The 23,148-nt window shown below is 46.4% G+C and overlaps 1 protein-coding gene across 1 annotated transcript in view; it reads right to left on the bottom strand.

The window, feature by feature from the left end:
* Positions 1–900: 900 nt before the first annotated feature.
* LOC119445748 (carboxypeptidase Q) overlaps positions 901–23,148 on the bottom strand; it is a 38,455-nt gene continuing 16,207 nt past the window's right edge. Inside the window, exon 5 of the mRNA XM_049663586.1 lies at positions 901–1,488. Coding sequence (XP_049519543.1) covers positions 916–1,488 — 573 coding nt within the window. The 3' untranslated portion in view covers positions 901–915. The remainder of the gene's footprint in view (positions 1,489–23,148) is intronic.

The raw sequence follows: 23,148 nt of genomic DNA, 5'->3' as shown, positions 1-23,148 counted from the left end.
GAATGCTCTTTTCAATTTCTGTACTTCTGTACTACTTTCAATTTCTGTACAAATGCTTCGCCGCAAGATCAGTGACCGTATAGACAAAACACAATGCTATACCAATCATTTTTGTGAGAGTAGATATCAGCGCAGGCGGCCGGCGAATGTCAAAGAGCATTTTGAAACGCATAACTTTGCTAATTCGGCCGCAGATCCATTAAATACCTTGCCCCGACCTTCTTTAAACTGTAAAATCTGGGAGGCTGGTTTGGACTCCATTGAGCAGTGAGGCGTGGCGATATTTTGGGCCATCCTCTCATAGAATTTGAGACCAGCCCCTCGATAAAGATGTTTTTGAGCGATGTTCTTAAACGCCCGTTCCTGCGTTGGGCGTCGGCGTGCCTCGCCCTCCCTCGGCATAACCGAGTTAACGCGGAGCATAGCGGGGAATGAAAGAAGGCGATAGCGAAGAGAGTGCTAGGAGCAAAGCGGGAGAGGGGAACATGGCGAAAAAGCGAGGAGAAAAGCAGAAGACCGCTATAGCTGAGAGCACGCGGAGGCAAGCGGAGGATGCCACCTTGAAGCGCCACAAGATCGCGCTCACGTCCGGGCATCCGCTTTCGCCAATATCTCACCTATCAAATTTTACCAATGTCTCACGTCTTTGGCTTTCTTATTATGACTGACTTCAAAGCGGTAACGGCGTCATTTTCCTAGGCCTTAAAGATGTCGATGCTTACCATGATTGTGACAGTTGCAAGCTTTACATCTATCAAGCTTACTAGCCAAGCAAGCCTTTACCGCGTAACAAAGACAATGAATTATGATGAGGCATCTTTCCACAAGTGAATAGATGGTCAGTCTGACCGAAGTGGCTGCTCATTATAATTAACAAACACCATAGCAGGCTTTCATCAACTTCAAGTGATTCTGTCATCGAGGAAGGCGAATGGTGAGGTCAGCAAAAACGTACGAAGCAGCCGCCCAGAGGGCTGTGCAGAGGTCCAGTTCGTGCCGGTCCAACACGCTCATCGTGTCCGCCTGGGTGTGGTGAAAGTAGAAGTACTTGTCGTTAGCAGTGCTCAGAGACACGGCTGGCACGCCCTTTTCATTCCAGGGCGAAACGTCGGCCTCCGAAGCTCGGAGTGTAAGTTGCGTCGCATTAATGGACGCGAACAAGCGGAGCACCTCGGCCACGATGCAACGAGCACGCCCGTTGGAGCCCGAGAAGCCGAGGCCCAAAGGACGGAACGTTCCGGAGTCCGATTCCATGACGAGGTTCATGAGGTGCTGCTCACGTGCGAAGTGGCGGCGGAAGTACTCCAGTGCGCCTGTGATACCTTGCTCCTCTCCGGTCCAGAGAACGCAGCGTAGCGTGCGCCGAGGCTTGAGGCCCAGACGTCGCAGAACAACAAGAGCCCGCCACGAGATGAAGGCGCCAGCACCGTCGTCCATGGCACCTTGACCGACGTCCCAGGAGTCCAAGTGACCAGAAAGCAGAACGACCTGCGTTAATGAAGACAATTTATAGAGAACTTATAGAAAAAAAAGTTGTCGCAGTTTCACCCGAAAGGCGAAGCATCAATTGCGATAGCAAATTTGTAGAGAGCTATACGGAGTAAGGATAGTAGTTTTATCAGCTGTACAAACTTGGACATGCAGCAGGAGCACCAGCAACACACAGAACTTTTGTCGACGCCGTCGGCGTTTTGCCCGCGTTCGCACAAAACGCGCGCGGCGTTGGTGACTGTTGCCGGAGCCTCTGGGGGCGGCTCGGAGGTTTTCGACGAGATCAGAACGGGACACTCGTCGAGCAGCGTCAGAAGTCTTTACCACCTTCTCGCCTCACAACGTTTTTATATAAATAGGCATTTTGTGCCGCAGCTAAACGTCGCCTCCCTTCCCTCCCCCCCCCTCACGGCCTTTCGCGTGTCTGAAGAAGTCGCGTTTGCTCTACATATATGGTGATTGTAAAGGAGGAAAGAGACGCCTAATTCTGCAGCCCTTAAGGGAGCACGGCGCAGAACGCGCGTTTGTTCTCCGCCATGCGTTCATTCCCGGTGAAAGCGCGCGTCCCTCGCGCCCTTTCACTCGCACATACAGCGTTCGGCGCGCGGCGACAATTTCATCGCCTTTGACGTCATACGGAACCTCACGGCGACGGCGACGGCGACGGCGACGGCGACGGCAGAAATCTGCTTAGGAGTGTCCATATAATTGCTATCGCAATAAAAAATGATTGAGGAACCTGCGACATCTCAAGAATATATAAGGGATTGGAAGGTGGCAGTGGTAGGTGACGAGCTTCACACGAACTGTCCTCACTGGTGCACAAGACGGCCAGAAATGTCATATGACACCCCGCCCTTAATGAAAATTCTTAATAATTAATTCTTAATTCTTAAATTCTTTGCAACAGATCAGGGCATTTATTTAGAAAAAGAAATTATTGAAATAAAAGGTAGTTCGTCCTCAACGCATAATGCAAAATAATTATAGCATCGTGAATAATCACTTAGGAGTTATAGAGTAAGCAGTCAACGAAAATTACCTCTTCCGGTTTGCTTTTGCCGCGAATTTCGGCAATTGTGTTCCGAGAAACCGCAGGTGGAAGTAACTTGGCTCCTATCACAAGCTTCACGACTGGCTCGATTCCTAAAGAAAATAATGAAAGGGTCACGTCACAACATATTACAATGAGAATGTTGAGAAATGAGGATATAGCCAAAATATATATAGCGTGGCTAAGTCTAGCTAAGCATAGTTGGGACTACTTGAGCTTAGTCAGTCATCGATAGCCAATCGAAAGCTAATCAATAGCTAATCGATAACCAATCAATAACCAATAAATTCCGCAAAATGCTGGGAGTGACTTGGTATTGCTCAGGCTAGCCCAAATACGTGACCAATACCTTGCGATAGCCAATCGATAGACAATCAATCGATTAATAATCAACAAATTCCGGAAAATGCTGGGGTGACTTGGTAGTGCTTCATCATCATCATCATCATCAGCCTATATTTATGTCCACTGCAGGACGAAGGCCTCTCCCTGCGATCTCCAATTACCCCTGTCTTGCGCTAGCGTATTCCAACTTGCGCCTGCGAATTTCCTAACCTCATCATCCCACCTGACTTTCTGCCGTCCTCGACTGCGCTTCCCTTCTCTTGGTATCCATTGGAGTGCATACGGCAGGCATTGCCAAATCCTGACTGGGAGCTTACCACTGTCGTTGAAAAGAAAAGTGTACAATCATTGCATTCTACCGGTGCTAACATACGGGGTAGAAACTTGGAGGTTAACAAAGAAGCTCGAGAACAAGTTAAGGACCGCACAAAGAGCAATGGAACGAAAAATTTTAGGAGTAACGTTAAGAGACAGGAAGAGAGCGGTGTGGATCAGAGAACAAACGGGGGTAGACGATATTCTAGTTGACATTAAGCGGAAGAAATGGAGCTGGGCAGGCCATGTAATGCGTAGGATGGATAACCGGTGGACCATTAGGGTTACAGAATGGTAGTGCTTAGCCTAGCCCAAAAGCCAGGACTAGCTAGGTGCCCATCAGCTCCGCTGTCTCTTTAGCATCGCGCCTCGAGTGCAAGCTACGCTAATTTTGTTTTGTGCGTAAACACATTTTTAAAGATGCAGAAAAGAACCGTACGCACGTTAATACAGTTCCTCTCCACCATTAGAGCTTCAATACTGCCTTCAAGACAGCTATAAAAGCGAAGCTACTGCGCACCCGTTTTTCTTATTGGATACTACCGATAGGTTTCGTATATTTTAACATCATAGCAGCGGCGATTATAAAAGCCAAACAAAACATGATTGTTATATTGTTGTTATTGAAGTGCGAGCTACCGTTCTTCAGACGGCCTATCCTGCACTTACGTCATCGTCATCATGATCGTCATCAGTCTATATTTATGTCCACTGCAGGACGAAGGCCTCTCCCTGCGTTCTCCAATTACCCCTGTCTTGCGTTAGCTGATTCCAACTTGCGCATGCAAGTTACCCTAACTTCATCAACCCACCTAGTTTTCTGCCGTCCCCGACTGTGCTTCCCTTCTCTTGGTATCCATTCTGTAACTCCAAGGGTCCACTGGTTATCCATCCTACGCATTAAGGTCCTGCCAAGCTCAATTTTTTCCCTCTTAATGTCAACGTCAACTAGAATATCGGCTATCCGCGTGTGCACTCTGATCCACACCACTATCTTCCTGTCTCTTAACATTAGGGCTAACATTTTTCGTTCCATCGCTCTTTGTGCGGTGCTTAACTCGTTCTCGAGCTTCTATATTAACCTCCAAGTTTCTGCCTCATATGTTAGCACCTGTAGAATGCAATGATTGTACACTTTTATTTTCAACGACAGTGGTTAGCTCCCAATCAGGATTTGGCAATGCCTGCCGTATGCATTCCAACCCAATTATATTCTTCTGTAAATTTTATTCTCATGATCAGAATCTATAGGCTGACTGGTGATCCTGAATTCTTGTTCCCTTGCCAGTCTATTCAACATTATGTTTGTCTTATGCATATTAATCTTCAACCCCACTCCTATACTTTCTCGGTTAAGGTCTTCAATCATTTGCTGTAATTCATCCTCATGCATTGTCGCTGAATAGGACAATGTCATATGCAAACCGAAGGTTGCTGAGATATTCGCCGTTGATACTCACTCCTAAGCCTTCCCAGTCTAAGAGCTTGAATACTTCTTCTAAGCATGCAGTGAATAGCATTGGAGAGATTGTGTCTCCTTGCCTGACCCCTGTCTTGATAGGTAACTTTCTATTTTTCTTGTGGAGAACCAAGTTGCTGTGCAATCCTTGTAGGTATTTGTCAAAATATTCACGTATGCCTCCAATATTCCTTGGTTAAGTAATGCCTCAATGACTGCTGGTATCTCTACTGAATCAAATGCTTTTTCATAATCTATGAAAGCCATGTAGAGTGGTTGATTGTGCTCCGCAGATTTCTCTATTACCTGATTGATTACATGGATATGATCCATCGTAGAATATCCCTTCCTGAAGCCAGCCTGTTCTCTTGGATGGCTGAAGTCAAGTGTTGCCCCGATTCTATTGGAAATTATCTTGGTGAATATTTTATACAATACTGAAAGCTAGCTAATGGGTTCATAATTCTTCAATTCTTTAACGTCCACCTTCTATGAATGAGTATAATGTTGGCGTTCTTCCAGCTATCTGGTACACTTGAAGTCATGAGGTATTGCGTATAAAGGGCCGCAAGCTTTTCAAGCATTATATCTCCCCCATCTTTAATTAGATCGAGTTATTTACGTAAACAGGTACGCATTCTCGGGTATCCGGAACCACGCAGTTCATTAATGTCGATGTAATTGGAACAAGCGCAGCATCCGTTGCATCTTAGCTCATTACATTTTACACAAGACTGCGACAATGGTAAAGCACTGAAATGTATGCCAACAATAAAATACCTCTCAAAGAACAAACGGGTGGGCGTTGGGCAGTGGCGCACCGACGGGGGGGGGGGGGGGTTCAGGGGTTCTAACCCCCCCCCCCCTGAGGCCCACTTAACTCCCCTTTTTTGTTTAAGCCCTTTTCTTGCCTTGCACATTTGAGTACTGCAACTAAGATGTAAGACGCGCAATCGTCTGCACACTCACAAAAAGCGCATTTTTTGACAATTTCGCGTGAAGAAATTGCAATTAGTGTTATTTAGATGGTATTGGCAAACTGTCAACCCCCTCGCCCCCCCCCCCCCCCCTGGCAGAGATCCTGGGTACGCTACTGGCGTTGGGTACACATTTGATCTGTCAGTTAGCGGCCTCTTTTCGCACACAACGATGTCCTTGCTGCGGTTGTCCTAGTATAGGTGCGGTGAGGTTTCCAAATGCACCAGACTCTACGTGAAACATAAAATGGACCTCGCTTCCGGTAAAATACATGCAACCAGTAAAAAGAGTCATGTGAACTAGACATTGTGGCAGGATGGGCTTGTTGGTATTTCATGATGGTCTGGAGGCACAAACCATGTAGATACAGTGTATACGGGTCGCTGGATGCTCGAATCATATCCCGACAGGGTAACTACAGCTTTGACAAGAACCACGTAGATACAGTGTATACGGCTCGCTGGTTGCTGAATCATTCCCGACAGGGTAAGTACATCCTCGACACGAACGAAGCCTGCCAGTGATTCCATGCATTATTGCCGTGTGGCTTATTTTGAAGAAAAAATGCTCTCCGGTCTTATATTAGTGCGTTTTTTTTTCAGCGCGCAATAATCTAGGCAACCTTTGAAAAAAGAGCAATCCCGTTTCGGTCGAGAAAGAGGGATGCCAGGAAAGATGCAAAAATAATGCAAGTCCACTGCAAGATACCGCATGCGTTTGTAATATGGGAAAACATTGTATGGGCCATATAAGGTCATGCATGGAGGATTGGAGGCCGGAACAGAGCAACAAGGTTAGTGAAGTAGTTCCCCATGGGTATTATCAGTGCAGTATAAGGTGTATAGTTATCGGACCTTGTTTGAAGGAACCGCAGTTTTAGGCAGACCTAAGTGAATGTTGGACCGGTTGATCATGGAAGTGCAACACATCGATACTTTTGGAGCTTCGTATCTAAGCAAACTGTCAGTGTCCTTCTCCTGAATGTCAGGAGATCGTTCAATCTGGCACCTTCAATCGCACCGTTGTCTTTTTTTTGTTTTTGTGTCTCTTAGAGGGCATGTGCGGTGATAAGTAATGGTATATACTTATGTATTGCAATTCTGAATATGAGAGCACATTGTTGAATGTACTGCGCTGCGTCTGTTTTCATGTGTTCTTTTTCCCCAGTTCCTGTATTCGACATTCCTCGAGATAATCACATAAAAAGCTTTTAGACTGCGTGAACGCAGTTCATATACCAGTTTAATGAACTAGTAGATCGCAAATTTCTATGGTTTGCCCTCAACCAATAGGGCGGATTGAAAAAAAAAAGAAGGTAGTTTAGTGTTCTTACTTTTGTGTCCTTTGGGAAAGCATATTTTGACGAGGGACATGTGGCGCGAATACCGGGAAGTATTTAACAAAATACAAGAGACTTGGGTCACTCATGGTAGCTCGGCTTGCTCAGTTTACCAACTTTCCTTCTGTACACCCTCTTCACCGCCTAACATGCCATGCGGCCGAAGATTTCTGCCACGGCAATTCTATTCACGCATTTCTTTCTTCACACTTACATATCAACACACGCTTTTTTAGTATTATTTACGTGCTCGGAGCAGTGTAATTCATTACCCTGCCAGATAAGAACCAGCTCAATTTATAAAAATCCTTCACCTCGATCTTGCAGCCGAGCGAAGAGTTCTGAGTCCTCGACGGTGAGAGATGCAGCCGGTATCCTGGTGGTGTTTTCGTCGTATTCCATGTAACCTGTGTGTGGGCTGTTGATCGACAAAGGTGTCACGGAACGGACGAGTGCGGCAACGGCTCCTGCCTTCGCTGCCGCCGTGGCCCCGTGCATGCGGTACTTGACCGTGTCCTCGTAGGATACGTACTCCTGGTTGAAAACGACAATCTTGCCCTTTGCCTGCAGCCAGGGTCGGAGACATGAGCCGTCTTAATGGGAGATTTAAAATGCTCATAATTGAAATAATATCGTACGCGTGGTTGTCGAAGTCGGCGAATGCTCAAAAATGATCTCAGTCGATTATGCGCAAACGTTTATTTTTGTTAGCAATAAAGGTGCCTGTATTGCCAGAAAATAAAGCAATATTATCCAGTCAGTGCAAGAAATACCCAGAAATGGACGAAGACGGTTGCATAGTACAATACATGCCATATATACTAAATGATGGCCGTTCAACGTCCCCGGGAAAGCGGCATGCAGGCGACTCAGGAAATCATGTCTGCTTTCTTTTTTGTTTCCTCTGAATAATACTAACATAGTTACAGCAACAGTAATAATAATAATCAAGGTAACAGTAAAAAAAACGAATCAATGCGCGCAGCGGGGTGTGCAGTGAACTTGACCGCGGAAGCATCTCAGGATTTTGCGGGTTGCCTACAGAACTGCGGACTAGCACCCACGTGACGCTGCGATGCTTCCCACCGGCAACTTTTGTCTAGGACGCTGAGGACTTCTTACGATTACCATGCAACCCTACTTTTGGGCTTTGTCTGAGCCCATGCTTAGGTTCATAAATTATTTTCTAATATGATTTTCTTATATCTCTTTCCAGTATATCTGGGCACGTCACCAAATTAGCTTGCTCCTACAGCAAAACGTTAAACGTTACTGACATACTTTATACGAAAACGTTATTTTTTTGCAACTTTCAGATACTTAAGAATTTTACATACCTGTAAACGCCGATCTCGTGCTGCACAGGAGAGGATTGAGGCCATGGTGTAAAAAACAACGCTTAAAAGCATGGACAGAAGGGAAAACACAGGGCGAACGCTGACTGCCAACGGTTGCTTTATTGTGCGTGCACACAAATGCAACCTTTGGCAGTCAGCGCAAGTCCTGTGTTGTTCCTTCTGTCCGCGTTTCTAGCGCTGCTTTTTACACGATGAATGCACACCAACGAGCTCGCCTTCAGAACCTTTCAAGTTAGAATTGAGTTACTAATTAACTGCAACCCTGATGCTGTACTCCCTGTGCAATGAATGAGTGAAGCCCTTACCTGCCTTGATTTCTTCTCGAGTTCTCTGAAGGATCCAACGACCAGCACGGGCGCCGTGATGCCACCTGCCGGTGTGGGTACACTGTTTCCCAAGCCCAGAATGTCCATTCTCTTCAACCTGGGCTCCATCATCCACGCTTCCTCGTGACCCCTCTGCCAGTTTATTACCCCAGCCTTCTCCGCATGCACAGAGTCTAGTCCGTGCCAGCGTAGCACGTCCAACATGTAGTCTATCGAGTCTTCCAAGCTTTTGCTCCCGGGCGGCCTCGCACCGAATGTGTCCACGAATTTAGCCAGTTCCTCGTACGTTCCATTTTGTTCGTCGCCGTGCACTACCATTTCTATGATCTTGTGAACGATTGGCTTGTATTTTCGTATCTCTCTCACCAAACGCCGAGGAAGCACTGCGTCGGTGTCGCACGTATACTGCTTTTCCGATTGAGATATCACGGCGGCATGGAGCACGATGAGGGCACAAGTGGAAAAGTAGTACCAGCTCATTGCGACTGCTCAGAATGGTTGTTGCGCTGAAAAGAAGCCACTGGATTAATACGTGGATAAGTTTCATAAATTTCAGGTTGCGAGCGTTTATAGACCTTTTACAGCGGGCAGCCTGCGCACCGTGCACGAGGAGGGCCGCTAGAGGTGCACCGGCGCTGAGCGCTTTTTGAATTTGGAGCAAGCAGGCATCAGCTACCACCGGCCGCTTTAGCAACATTCTGCCGAGAGGCCGGGAATCGCTAATGTTATTGACTTAAAATGTGCAAGAGCAGATGGAAGACCTGCTCTCTAGGGAACTTCAAGAACTGCGGCAGAAACTTGATGGCGTGGGACGGGACTGTGCCTGAGCGTCATCTGTCTCAGCTGCACAGCGTCCGCGTTAAATAGGTAAAATAATTGCACAAAGGACATTTCATTTACTCATAGACATTGTGACAATCACTTGAATGCACATGCACAATGGCTTCCTGTTTCAGACAGGACTTTCCCCTAGTGCGAAGCTGGGATGTGGCGGATTGATACGCCTTGTGGTGTACATTGTGAACCCACTACTGGTGAAACTGTGATTACGCGCAACTGTACTTCGCGTCTCTGTGTGGAGAGCATACTTTACTGCATGGCGAACTAGCCCTGGACATCATCATTCATTCATCTCCTTGTGCACTTTATACAGGCGTGACGTGCCAGGAAAGAAAGTGCATGGAAGTACAAAGATAGACATCAGAACGGTGCCTCAGGAGTAGCAGTTTCACAGTGGCAACAACAAGTACGCAAGTTGTCCTACACAGTCTAACAATAAACATCATATTGTATGGAAACAACTATTACGGCATCACACAGGCAAAGGTTCTTGAGCTTTTATTTATGCGACTTTGAATTGGTGGACCACTGGTAGGTCGCTTTGTGTTCAGGTGAGCTGCGCGCAGGTGCACCGATTGCGGAAATAACTGCCACGCTAACCCCACGTGCAACAACAGCACAAGGGACACCGCGACCGCAAGCATAAATATCATACAATGTTGAACTTCGATAAGCATGCAAGTTAGCGCTATGTCCTTCCCGCACAAGCGCGATTGAGCAACGAGAGCAACTTCCCCTTTTCACAGTAACGAATTCAAAGGTGCAAAAATAGGCGGCACCGCGAGCTCTCTTTATACGCCGGGAATCAAACGGCAGGCGAGTGATCGCGTAGCCTATTGCAACATTTTGGTGCACGCGAAGGCGAATGCATACACTTCTGCGCTGTAACTAGTCAGGGTCTCTAGTCTTGACATTCCGCCATTTTCTTCGAGGCATCATGCAGGCGCGACGCGTACAAAATGGCGCTGATGGTCCCGTTTTGGTTTCGTAACATGACGCAAATTTGACGTTTTGCCTCAGAAACTGAAATAGAGGCGCTGAACAAGCTCATCGAATGCAAAATCGCGGCCATCGAGTCGAACTTCTGCTTACGTCACCCAGCAGTGGGCAGCAAGCACTCGGCGGCTCCCTGTTCCTCGCTGTCATGACGTAAGCAGAACGTCACCTTGAGATGCGCCGTTTTGCACTCGCTGCTGCCTGCTAGTTTCGGTTTCGCGCGCTCTGATAGCCGCAATTCGGGGTGCCACATTTCCGCGGGTATTCAGACTTTTCTAGATCAAAAAGTTCATATGGCTTGCACGGAAAGTGGGCTCGAATTTCCTAATTACGATGAGCCCGTTGAAACTAAACGTTCAAAAGATAATTATTACATTTTCGTTAATTAGTGCCGATAACCGCGAATCACCCGTAACCCCGTGGTCGTCACCGCCGATGGCGTGTCTCTGAAAGCGTCATCTCTTTATTGCAGAGCAGCTACTTTGAGAAACTTTGTAAGAACACCCGGTGTACGCGAAGTGTGTTATTCTGTTATATTGAGCTAAAAAGAGGAGCGCTCGTCTTAATGCAGCGCTTGAGCGCGCTTTGTTGCTGGCGTTGAGGGAATGTAGAGGTGCTGCACTGCGCGGATGCTGTAAAATGGGAGAGCGCGCCACGCTAACTACGGCTGTTGCACCACCAGCACCGAGTCCTACAGAGCCTTGATACGGTCGCCACCACACTTGAACGTGTGTGTGAATGAAGACTCCGTAATAACGAGTGCAATTCTTTAGCGCCACCTATGCGTTACTCCAAGGTGCTCTAATCGGGGGATGTTGCTTCGTTAGCCTTATTACGCGAGTCTGTACACCTTACTTTGTTAATTAATGGAGCTTGGCGGAGTGGCGGGAAACTTCCGTGAATGACCAGATCCTTCTAATGGCGTTAACTTGCATTTTGTAGCGCTAGACGAAATAAATTGACAAAGAACGCAAACACAGTTGGCGCGTTCTGTGTCGGAGTGCGAGCTGTGTCGATGGTTATCTCGGATGTGTTGTTATGTACTTGCGAAAGAAAAGAAGCGAACCGTTGGAAATTGAGCGGGTCACTGTACGTATGTCCGTTTAGCAACGCTGCCAGCAGAGATGCTGCAAAAAAAGGAAGAATGCTATTTTCTAAAAGAAAACCGCATTGTATATAACAGAAAGAGCCTCACCATGCAGTGCCACGTGGATAACTAGCACATAACATTACTGCACGCAAACCTAACGGACGAAAACGTTGCGTATCTCAATGGGATGGTTGCTCCAGATATATTTTTTTTCTCGTTGGCAGGTGGAATATTCTTTTTTTTTTGCGCTGGTCAATCGCGATTCTTCTCTAATGAGTTGTTGAAACCGGAAGTTGAAGAGAAAGATGCCACTTCAGCGCAAGGTTTAATTTTCAGTAGAACAGTCAACGGCAGGAGAAACCTTTGAAACTGCTACCACGCGCCTTCACAAGCAGGTGTTACCTGGTTAGTACCGTGTCGAAGCACTGGCAGGTCCAAAACGGCTGAAAGCACAACAGCGACAAAGGTGCTTGTGCCCTCGTTCTCTTTGCACAATGCTCTGCGTGCGCGGAAACACACGCGCCGTCCGTCCTTATATTATTGAAATGTGGGTTCCGATTGCACAAAAAATCTTACGGTAGAATTGTTTGTAGGATCTAATTTCAACCGATCTTGGTGCTTAACATATTATAAAAGACGGATGGCAAACAGCACTTAAAAACGGATGGCATATTAAATTTACTCGTGTATGTGAATAAGAACGAGTGCAAGCAGAAAAAAAATGTACGCCAAATGATTACTGAAATTTTGTTATTGGCAGTTGATATTCTGCTGACAGTGATGCAATAGCCAATGAAAAAAAATTGTCCTGATCATCTGTCTGTGTTCATGTGACCGCTGCCGGATAATCTGTTTGGTAAAGGATTTCCCCTCTTTCCTTTTTTAGCATTTTTTTTTTCATTTTTAAGCAGTCTTCATAGCAGTTGCTTTCTGTAAGCCGGTGGTTACCCGAGGTCAATTAGTCGGCTCTTGCTTTTATCAGTTTAGCTAAGGTTAGGTGGTACTGGGTCGAGGTATTACAATTCTTGAGATTGCAAGGCGACACAGTTTCAATCATTAAGATCATCGTCAAGGTAGGTTACGGCCAGATTATGAAGGAACAATTAAGTGACTTAGTTGCAGCTAGATAACGAACTAGATAAGCAAAACGAATGTCGGCATATCACCCGTGAAATATCTAATTACCAACAAAACACATTAGAGCGGATGATGCAAGCATCGATCGACTTGAAGCAAAATGAACGCCCCGCTTTTCATTTTCTTCTTCTTCTGAGAGATCACTTCTGTCGTCTACTAGCGTGAATCCCCAGATCAATGGAAGCACGCCCCAGGCAGCTTTTAGGTGGCAGTGGTCACACGACTGCAGCCTTCAATGAAGACAAGCTGAAGGTAAGTTTTCCGGTTGTCGATACGCCCGGCTGCATAAAGAATATCCACTCTGCTTGCTTTTCAGATATAGCATCTTCAGTCTTGCAAGTCGAAGCCCATTGTTCTTAAATTCTGCGGAAGCCATCTCACAATGACTGGCGACTGTAATACGTGTAGCATTGAGTCAATGTAGCTACACAACCTATTACTATGGTCGAAACAAGTTATGTATGAGCCGTGTACTGCAGCGGGATTCCTCTTTTGCGCTTCCATGAGAACACTGGGCGCCATCTAGCGCTGCCAAAATGCATGACTCGCCGGTGCGTGCTAACGCTGAGAAACGCTTCATGCGCAAACCGCGCTCCTGTCTCGTGCTTTGTTCTGGGCATGCTGCGCAATACTTGTGGGGCGTTGCCGAGAACTCCGCGCTTGGACTCCTAGATGAGAAGCGTGGCGCGCAGGAGCGTGCGAACGGGGATAATTATTAGTGAGTTTTAGTATGGCGTAAAACGCTTGCGTTAGCGTTAGCGTGTCACGCAACGCTAACGCAAAGAATGGCTGCACTGTGCGGCGCAAGGTAGTGCTTTAGAATAGTGGAAGGGAGCAAAACGCTAACGCTAAAGCTAGAGCTAATACACTTGGGTGCAATCTCGTGGCGGATACCGCAAACATGAGCAAACATAAGCAAACCCTCTCGTTACGCCTACTGCGCCGCAAATCGCGAACGTATACCGGAAAGAACGCCCATTTGTCACCTGTACGCCGCTGTCGAAGCATCATCACGCAAATCTAAAGCAAACACGAGCATTAGTGGGGAACGAATGAGCCGAACTGTGCAGGCCGACGACTCGATAGATCCGAAGCGGGCCGCTCTTTCTTCGACTGGCGCCGCCATGTTCTCGTACGTGAGGCTCCCCCTGCGTGCGTTAGCGTTCACCGCTAAATCCAGAAAATAGCGTACGTACGTAAGAGCTCCCGCACCGTTTGCGTACAGCGCATGCGCAGTGTGGTGCACGCAGCGCTAGCGCTAACTCTGCGTTTGCTGGTTTACGCTATACTAAAACTGTCTATTGCCTCGCTTGCCGCACACGTGGTGGCACGTACTCAGCGACTAAAGTTGCAGAGCTGTTCATTGAAGGGCGGCCTATACCCAGTACATTGACAGCGCAGCTCGCTAAAGCCTCGGCGTGAAAGGCGTGCGTTGGAAAGTCCCACATGCCCAATACTTTTGTGGCGCAGCCTACTAATGGCGTTAGGAATCTTAGGGCACTTCATGCACTTGCCGGGGGCTTACTATCTATCTATCTATCTATCTATCTATCTATCTATCTATCTATCTATCTATCTATCTATCTATCTATCTATCTATCTATCTATCTATCTATCTATCTATCTATCTATCTATCTATCTATCTATCTATCTATCTATCTATCTATCTATGCTGGTATCTGACCCTATGCCCACCAACCTAGGTACCTGAATAGTCAGTGGTGGAATGGGTAATGCATCGAGCAGAAGTGCTGAGGTAACAGGGTTCGAAAGCAACCATTGGACCAACTTACGCCACTCAGTATTTGGCAATGTGTACGTACGTGCCTCTGTAGCAAAGGACGTGGCCATCAGCACTGTATAAGCCTCACCAGTTCTTCTAACCTCAGTAAGACCCTGCTAAGGTAGCCTCACTTGACAGGGTGCGCCTGTTGAATGTTGCCCATAGAGTAACTGTATTGACCTTTTTCGCGGAGAAGTTTGCTCTAGAGGAACGAGATGGCGCATTCGGCGGCGCGGCATACGTTGCCTCAGCGAATGCGCACGAATACGAAACCATTACTGCGTCTACCCTCCTACTGTGCGATAAGCTGTCGAAAATGCAACTTTGTGTGCGCTAATGCACTGTGCCCCATTCATACTGCAAAATGTGTAACGATAAAGGAAGACGTGTGCGGTAGTTCGCTGCAAAAAATAGTGGTTCACATATTAATGAATGGAATCAACCTGTGTCGCATTTGCTACATAAGGACTGCCTGTGTTGGCGCCCTTCGCTATGCACGGCTTTCTTCAAGGATAAAAAAAAATATAATTCATCCGCCTGCGTGGTATAGCTAACCTCTAAAGAAAGGACTTCTACTCCGGAACGTCGGCACTTGGGAGTGAGTACCGCTAGTTACAAAATGAAATAGTGCCACTTACTGGCTTAGTAAGTTTCCCGCACGTTATCTACACACATCCACCCTTACTCGCACGAAAATCTATGCCCACTCTATCGCCAACGTGTGAGTGAATAGGCGCACACTTCAATCGGAGCATAAATGACGGCGACTACACCGACAAGCCACGAATATTGGATGCTGAATGTTTCGTGATGGTCCAGAGAGTAAGCGAGGGACTAGCGATAATACGTCTTTGCTACGACCTACCACAAAGCACAGAACATTTAAATTCCAACCTTTGTGCGCAGCAAGAACAAATTTATCGCAGAAGAGCATACCCGCGAGTGATTACGCTGAAAATAAACAATCAGATAGTGGCCGCACCGAGGAACTTTACTGAGTCAGAAATATGACAAGCCGCTGGTTCAAACTGTTTGCCAAATAAAAAACGCAGAGCACACTGATCCCGATTTAATTCATAAGCGGAAAGTTTGGACAGCTTGAAATACATCTCTAGCCTCGCTTTTAGTACAAGCACGGTATACGCTGCTTGCGCCGTTTGGACGTAGCTCTGAAAGCACTTACATGTCCTCTAAAGCTGTGGCCAAAGCGTTGTGTCGTGCACGCAGTCACCGTCTACGATACGCGTCGAAACAGAGGTTTGCTGCGCCGCGCCAGCGTCACGCGCTTGCATTGTAAACGCGGAGGCAACGGCGGCGGCTGAGGCAAGCAATGGACCCGTCACCACGTAATCAAACATGGCAGCGCTCACGGGAGTGCCGCGAAAAGGGTCAATAGGCTCCCTTCAGAGAGCCAGAGTTGCGCCACTGTTTTCCAGGCGCCGCTCGCTCCGCCTCCTGTGATTCCAGCACAACTATTCGCCGAGCGCCATTACGTGTTCAAAACTGGTTCCGCTGCGCTGCGGAAAAGCCAACGCTTCGTAGGCGAAGCCAGCCCTCCGCGGGTTCCGACATGCTGCTGGTTGAGAGACGCCTGATCGCAAGTGTATTCCCGGGTGAATTGTAGAACCAATGTCATATGACGCATTGACAGTGCCGAACTGTCGCAACCTCACTGAAAATTGTAAGGCATTTTTCGCAGTGCCACGAGCGAAATTTGCTATACGCCGTCTACTCCAGTGGTTGCTGCCTATGGGCCATGACAGGCGGACTCCGAAAAGACCTAGAATATGTGATGCAACTGTCGTTTGCTCCATATGGATGTGGTTCTTGTATTCATATAGATAGTACCACCTGTATCAAGGTTCAGTTTGTGCGCGTGTCTAGGACAAGTGTTTGTTTTCGTGCTTTCGGGTGAAGTGTGAAAATCGCTTTGTTTACGAGCGCACACTGGAAGTTAATTACAGGGCAACGGTAACAGTTAGCAACGTTGTATTATCAGGTGTTGCCGTATTGCCGGTATCATTCACTTCTCATCGTGGTAGGGATGTTTGTAGCTTGATTGCTTGTCAACTGTTAGTTGGCTTTCGAGGACTCTGATTCGTTAGTGTGCTTTTATTTTTGTTTAGTTCACGTTGCTGGGTTGGAAACCAGAAATTGCATAAAAATGCACCTTCTTTATTGGAAATTGGGAGCTTGGCTCGCTCGCAATTTACAATAGCAGCGTAGCATTAACCAACATTCGTGGCCATTCTAATTCGCGTTATCAGCTGGAATCTCAGCATGTGTGTAAAAATTCTTAGAAACCACCAGTACTGTCACGTTTAATTAGCCTTGGCAAATCGCTATGGCATCGCTTCATTAAACCTGCTATTCGCATGCTCCTGTCAAAGGGATATAAAGATTGTAGTGTGTATAACAAGCAAGAAATAAAAACATGTTTTTGTTTTAAATCTAACCACGGCATTGCAGAAGTTTCACAATTTGGTGTACCCAGAAGAACTATAATTACGTAATGCATGCAGCTTTAGTCAGAGCGTGTGTTGGCTAGATGAGACCCGTACCATATAAATTTGTCCGTGATGTGTAAAACGCGACAACAAAGCTATACTGGAAGCATTATAATCAACATAGTGGTGCAGCGCACTGCAAAGAATTTAAGAGGACATGCAATTACTGGCGTCATTACCTGAATTCAGATTTCATACCTTGAACGCAAGGAATGTTGGACGCGACAGCGTGTTGAATCACGTATTCACATTTTCAGCTGTCGCGAGCCGTGTTTGCATGCATGCATTTTCAATCGCTATCAAGCCCGATCCGGGTGAAAATTCTCGACTGCGATTGGCTTCCTTCTTCAGTTAGCGCAAAGGAGCCAATCGCGACTGAGAAATTCTATGCCCATGTGGCTCGATCGCGATCGAAAGTGTGAAGATGGAAAGTGCTACTATAAGAAGTATAGCACCGGTGTGTATGTTCGTTACACACTGTATTTCAAGCAATGATTGCATGATAAGGCCCGTAAGCATAAAATCTAGGCTCTTAAACGTGAGGTGAGCAATCAAGTTTTAGTCGCAGCATGATAAAGGATATAAAGAAAGCAAAAAAGAAGTGTTACTGGCAGTGCCGCGCGAGCACGGCTCCTACACGTACGGAGAGTGGCTTTCTCGCAGAACCTTGGAGCCCAAAATGGCGTACCTTGGCGCATCCCTAAAGGGTGCCTATACTGTAACTCTAGTTGCCAGGTTCAGTTTCCAGTGGCGGACTGTCCGGACCCAGAGATTCTTAGGACCCTCAGTCTCGTCGCAGGTCTGACCGGCGCCTTGGTCAGATGCTCCGCACCCGCTGGGAACTGGGGGTCATGGGTTAATTGTAGGAGTCATGAGGGAGGTAGTGGCCGAATACTGCACCAGGGAGGCCAATTACTGTTCTGGTGAGGGAGTGGCTTTGTTGAAGCTTAGCGGGCCTTCCTAATTTGGTTGCACCTGGAATAGTATAACGCCACTAGCTATCGGCAATATAGTTTCTTTTTGCCGGTGTCAGGCGTCACCCCACGCCCAAAAATGTAGTGGACTGGAGGAGGACTCGAACTTACAACCTTCAGATTAGAAGCCGGGTGTTCTACCTCTGCTCCATCCATCGGTTTGCAGATGACATTGTCCTATTGATCAACAATGGGGACAAATTACAACAAATGATTCAGGACCTTAAGCGAGAAAGTGTAAGAGTGAGGTTCAAGATTAATATGCAGAAGACAATTATAATATTCAGTAGCCTGGCAAGGGAACAAGAATTCAGGATCGCCAGTCAGCATCTAGGGTCTGTAAAGGAGTGCGTTTATCTAGGTCAGTTACTCACACGGGACCCTGATCATGAGAAAGAAATTTACTGAAGAATAAAATTGTGTTGCAGTGCATACGGCAGGCATTACCAAATCCTGACTGGAAGCTTACCACGGTCATTGAAAAGAAAATTGTACAATCATTGCATTCTACCAGTGCAAACATATGGGGCAGAAACTCGGAGGCTAACAAAGAAACTCGAGGACAAGTTAAGGGCCGCACAAAGAGCGATGGAAATAAAAATATTAGGCCTAACGTTAAGAGACAGGAAGAGAGCCGTGTGGATGAGAGAGCAAACGGGGATAGCTGATGTTCTAGTTGACATTAAGAGGAATAAATGGAGCTGGGCAGGTCATGTAATGCGTAGGATGGATAACCGGTGGACCATTAGAGTTACAAAACGGATACCAAGAGAAGGGAAGCGCTGTCGAGGACGGCAGAAAACTAGGTCGGGTGATGAAGTTAGGAAATTTTCAGGCGCAAGTTGGAATCAGCTAGCGCAAGACAGGGGCAATTGGAGATCTCAAGGAGAGGCCTTTGTTCTGCCGTGGACATAAATGTAGGGGGATGATGATGACGTACGTTCCTCTCTTCTATGAACATATTTCACGCCGACATGGGTCACTGTAGACACGGGTCTGTACAAGTACCGCTGCTCGAAGAAACTCTTTGACGGCGACTTGGAGAACTGGGTGTATGCAGTAGGTGTGTGCCGCTCTCTAATGAACAACTTTGATGTCAACTTGGGTAACTAGGCATTTCTCGCTGGAATTGTGCCCATCTGCAATGACGAATAAGATTCCTTAAATTTGTTCGATCTTGAGTGCAGTCGAACAAACGTCACAAGCGTTCCTCAAGGACAGCAACCCCCCGCATTCGCACGCTGCAGGACAAATGCACTGAGTATGTGCCGCTCTTCAGTGAACCTTTCGCCATCTTGGATGACTGAGTACGTGCCACTGAGTGTGTGGGAAGCGGGGGAACACTCCTCAGCGTTCGCAGGCTCCGGCGTGCCACGTTCCTGCTCTCGGAGGCCACGCGCAGACTTCGCGGCCGTACCACTAGATGGCGCCGCGTGTGCAGAAAGAAGTGCGAGAGAGGAGCCCTGCTGCAGTCAACGCCTCACACATGCCTCGTTTCGACAGCGGCAATACCTTGTGTGGATATACTGATTCGATGCTAACGCATAACCGTCGACAGTCATCGTGAGGTGGCTTCGGCCGCAATTTTTTTTTTGTTACTGTAGAGGAACCCATTTCCAAAGGTACATGCTTAGGTACCAAAGTTCGCGTCAGATAAGTTCATTGAAGGGCGGCACACACCTACCGGCACGCACCCAGTGACCCAATTTGGCATCAAAGAGGATAATTGAAGAGCAGCACAGACCGAATGGCACATACCCAATGCTCCACGCACTCATTCATAGATACAAAGGTACAATCATTCATAGATACAAATATAGACAGCCACCGTAAAGAACGTGAAGTACCCTAAGGATGCCGACACATTACTGTAGCTATGACAGAGAGTGTTGTTAAACCTATTCAGTTGCATTTTTTGGGGGCGAGACGGATATTACCTACATAAGAGGACGCAATGTCTGGGTGGGTAAATAAAAATATTTGCTCAATATCTTTTTAATTATTCACTTTAAGACACGTACTCCAATTGCCAAATTGAAGATTAACAATATTGTAATCACGTTTGCTTAGAAGCAAGCGTAAAACTTGCCCCACTTTCGAGATAAGTACCCTAAATAGAATTTAAATAGAATCAGAAAGAATTCTCTGAACTGTCAAAACTGATCAACAAGAAGAAAGTAAGGGATATTCGAAATTATAACGTGGGAAAAATTGAGGAAGCCGTAAAATATGGACGCAGCATGAAATCAGTAAGACGAAAACTAGGCATAGGACAAGGCAAGATGTATGCACTGAACGATAAGCATGGTAATATCATCAGCAATTTCGATGACATAGTAAAAGCAGCAGAAGAATTCTATACTGACCTGTACAGTAGCCAAAACAGCCAAGCTACTTTCATTCGAAATAGTGATGAACCGGATACAGAAGCTCCTTCTATAACTAGCGATGAAGTTAGAAGGGCCTTGAAAGACATGACCAGGGGAAAAGCGCCTGGAGAAGATGGAATAACAGTAGATTTAATCAAAGATGGAGGAGATATCATGCTTGAAAAGCTTGCGGCCCTTTATACGCAATGCCTCACAACTTCAAGTGTACCAGAGAGCTGGAAGAACGCCAACATTATACTTATCCATAAGAAGGGAGACGTTAAAGAACTGAAGAATTACAGACCCATTAGCTTGCTTTCAGTATTGTATAAAATATTCACCAAGATAATTTCCAATAGAATCAGGACAACACTTGACTTCAGTCAACCAAGAGAACAGGCTGGCTTCAGGAAGGGATATTCTACGATGGACCATATCCATGCCATCAATCAGGTAATCGAGAAATCTGCGGAGTACAATCAACCTCTCTATATGGCTTTCATAGATTATGAAAAGGCATTCGATTCAGTAGAGATACCAGCAGTCATAGAGGCATTGCGTAATCAAGGAGTAGAGGAGCCATACGTGAATATCTTAGCAAATATCTACAAGGATTCCACAGCTACCTTGGTTCTCCACAAGAAAAGTATAAAGATACCTATCAAGAAAGGGGTGAGGCAAGGAGACACAATCTCTCCAATGCTATTCACTGCATGCTTAGAAGAAGTATTCAAGCTCTTAGACTGGGAAGGATTAGAAGTGAGGATCGACGGCGAATATCTCAGCAACCTTCGGTTTGCAGATGACATTGTCCTATTGAGCAACAATGGAGAGGAATTACAACAAATGACTGAGGACCTTCATCGAGAAAGTGCAAGAATTGGGTTGAAGATGAATATGCAGAAGACAAAGATAATGTTCAATAGCCTGGCAAGGGAACAAGAATTCAGGATCGCCAGTCAGCCTCTAGAGTCTGTAAAGGAATATGTTTATCTAGGTCAATTACTCACAGGGGACCCTGATCATGAGAAAGAAATTTACAGAAGAATAAAATTGGGTTGGAGTGCATACGGCAGGCATTGCCAAATCCTGACTGGGAGCTTACCACTATCGTTGAAAAGAAAAGTGTTCAATCATTGCATTCTACCGGTGCTAACATACGGGGCAGAAACAAGAGAAGGGAAGCGCAGTCGAGGACGGCAGAAAGTCAGGTGGGATGATGAGGTTAGGAAATTCGCAGGCGCAAGTTGGAATACGCTAGCGCAAGACAGGGGTAATTGGAGATCTCAGGCAGAGGCCTTCGTCCTGCAGTGGACATAAATATAGGCTGATGATGATGACCCTAAAAGTAAGCCACAGCATACATTGACGTTTTAGACGATGTCACTAATTGCTTAATAGCGGGCGCCAAGTAGTTCGGAACAATCGTAAATTGAAGACAATGCACGTTGGGACATATTCTGAGGACAAGTATTCCGAAAGTGACCCTAGTCTTGGCATTTAAGCTAAATTGAAATTACTTTACTATCACTGGACACCAATTTCACAGCTGGGACGTGTGACATACAGCGAATAATTAGGAAATTATTTAGTTACTTTCATGTAACTGACGACCTTTGACTCTGTGGTACAGCCCATGCACGTCTCCATACCACCCCCCCCCGTACCCTCTATCTCTCTCCCTTATTTCCCTTTCCCTTTTCCCTTCCCCCAACGGACTCTTGACTGGTTAACATCCCTGCGTTCCATATACCTTTCTCTCTCTCTCTTTCTCTCTCTCGGTAGCACTGTCGATGAAGTAATATCCACCGCATGAGGTAATTCACTAAGGGGAACCAGTTAGGGCTATATGCTAAAAGGAATTTTTTTTAATTGTTCAAAAAAGGAACACGTAGTGTTGAGTGCGCGTTATTTAAAGGTTCGGGTATTATCTGCAATGATCACTTCAGGAGAAGATGTAAAGACTATGTAATTTTTAATCTTGGACTTATCATTTTCAAACATTCTGGCACTTCATCGTGACTATGCAAATGAAGTTCTACGGTGACGAACAGTGGCCTGACGATCATAGTAATACGAACGAGTTATCAAACGAAGCCGTAGTACTACGAGAGCTTACCTGGTGTTGCAGAAGCAGGATACTGAAGTTCTTGCTAATATGTCGATAGATGACGAATACACGTATAATATTTCAGGAAATAACTGTGTTGCTGCCCCAAGGAGCTGCTAGCAACATTGTTCCCTAAGTGTTGTGGCAAACGTCGGGCGTACATGTGTTGGGACTCCCACGAGTCAAAGGGTTATAGGAAGGCGGAGACTCCAAGTGAACAACACCGCATGAACAAAGGGTACGTCGGGAGCCAAGGTTTCAAGTGGTACTCGTCGTGAGAGCCCTGATGAAAGCAAATACACTTTTCATAAGGCGTCTCTAGTAACATTTCTTCTCCGACAACCATTGAACCACGACGTTGGGAGAGTTTCCCGAGCATCTTCACTCTCCCTTCGATGTGATTATGTTCATATTGCAGATGAATACGCGCTCAGACCAACACTGAAATTGTCTACGCTCGCTGTAGAGAGATCAGTAAAGCGTGGGTACACATATTGTAGCATTCAGATGCTGAGCACACCGCTATAGCGCTGCATGGCTACACTTAGCATTATTTTGCGTTGTCGGCTTTCAACTCTTTCATTGTGGTTATCTATAACTAGTATCATGCACCTATTCACAGGGATCGAATTTGTTTCTAAAGTGTTCACCTCTCATTGTTGTGTTGCAGCTGTTC

Source organism: Dermacentor silvarum, chromosome 3 (genome assembly GCF_013339745.2).
Source record: "Dermacentor silvarum isolate Dsil-2018 chromosome 3, BIME_Dsil_1.4, whole genome shotgun sequence".
NCBI classification, from domain to species: domain Eukaryota; kingdom Metazoa; phylum Arthropoda; class Arachnida; order Ixodida; family Ixodidae; genus Dermacentor; species Dermacentor silvarum.
This window is presented reverse-complemented; position numbering and strand designations above follow the sequence as displayed.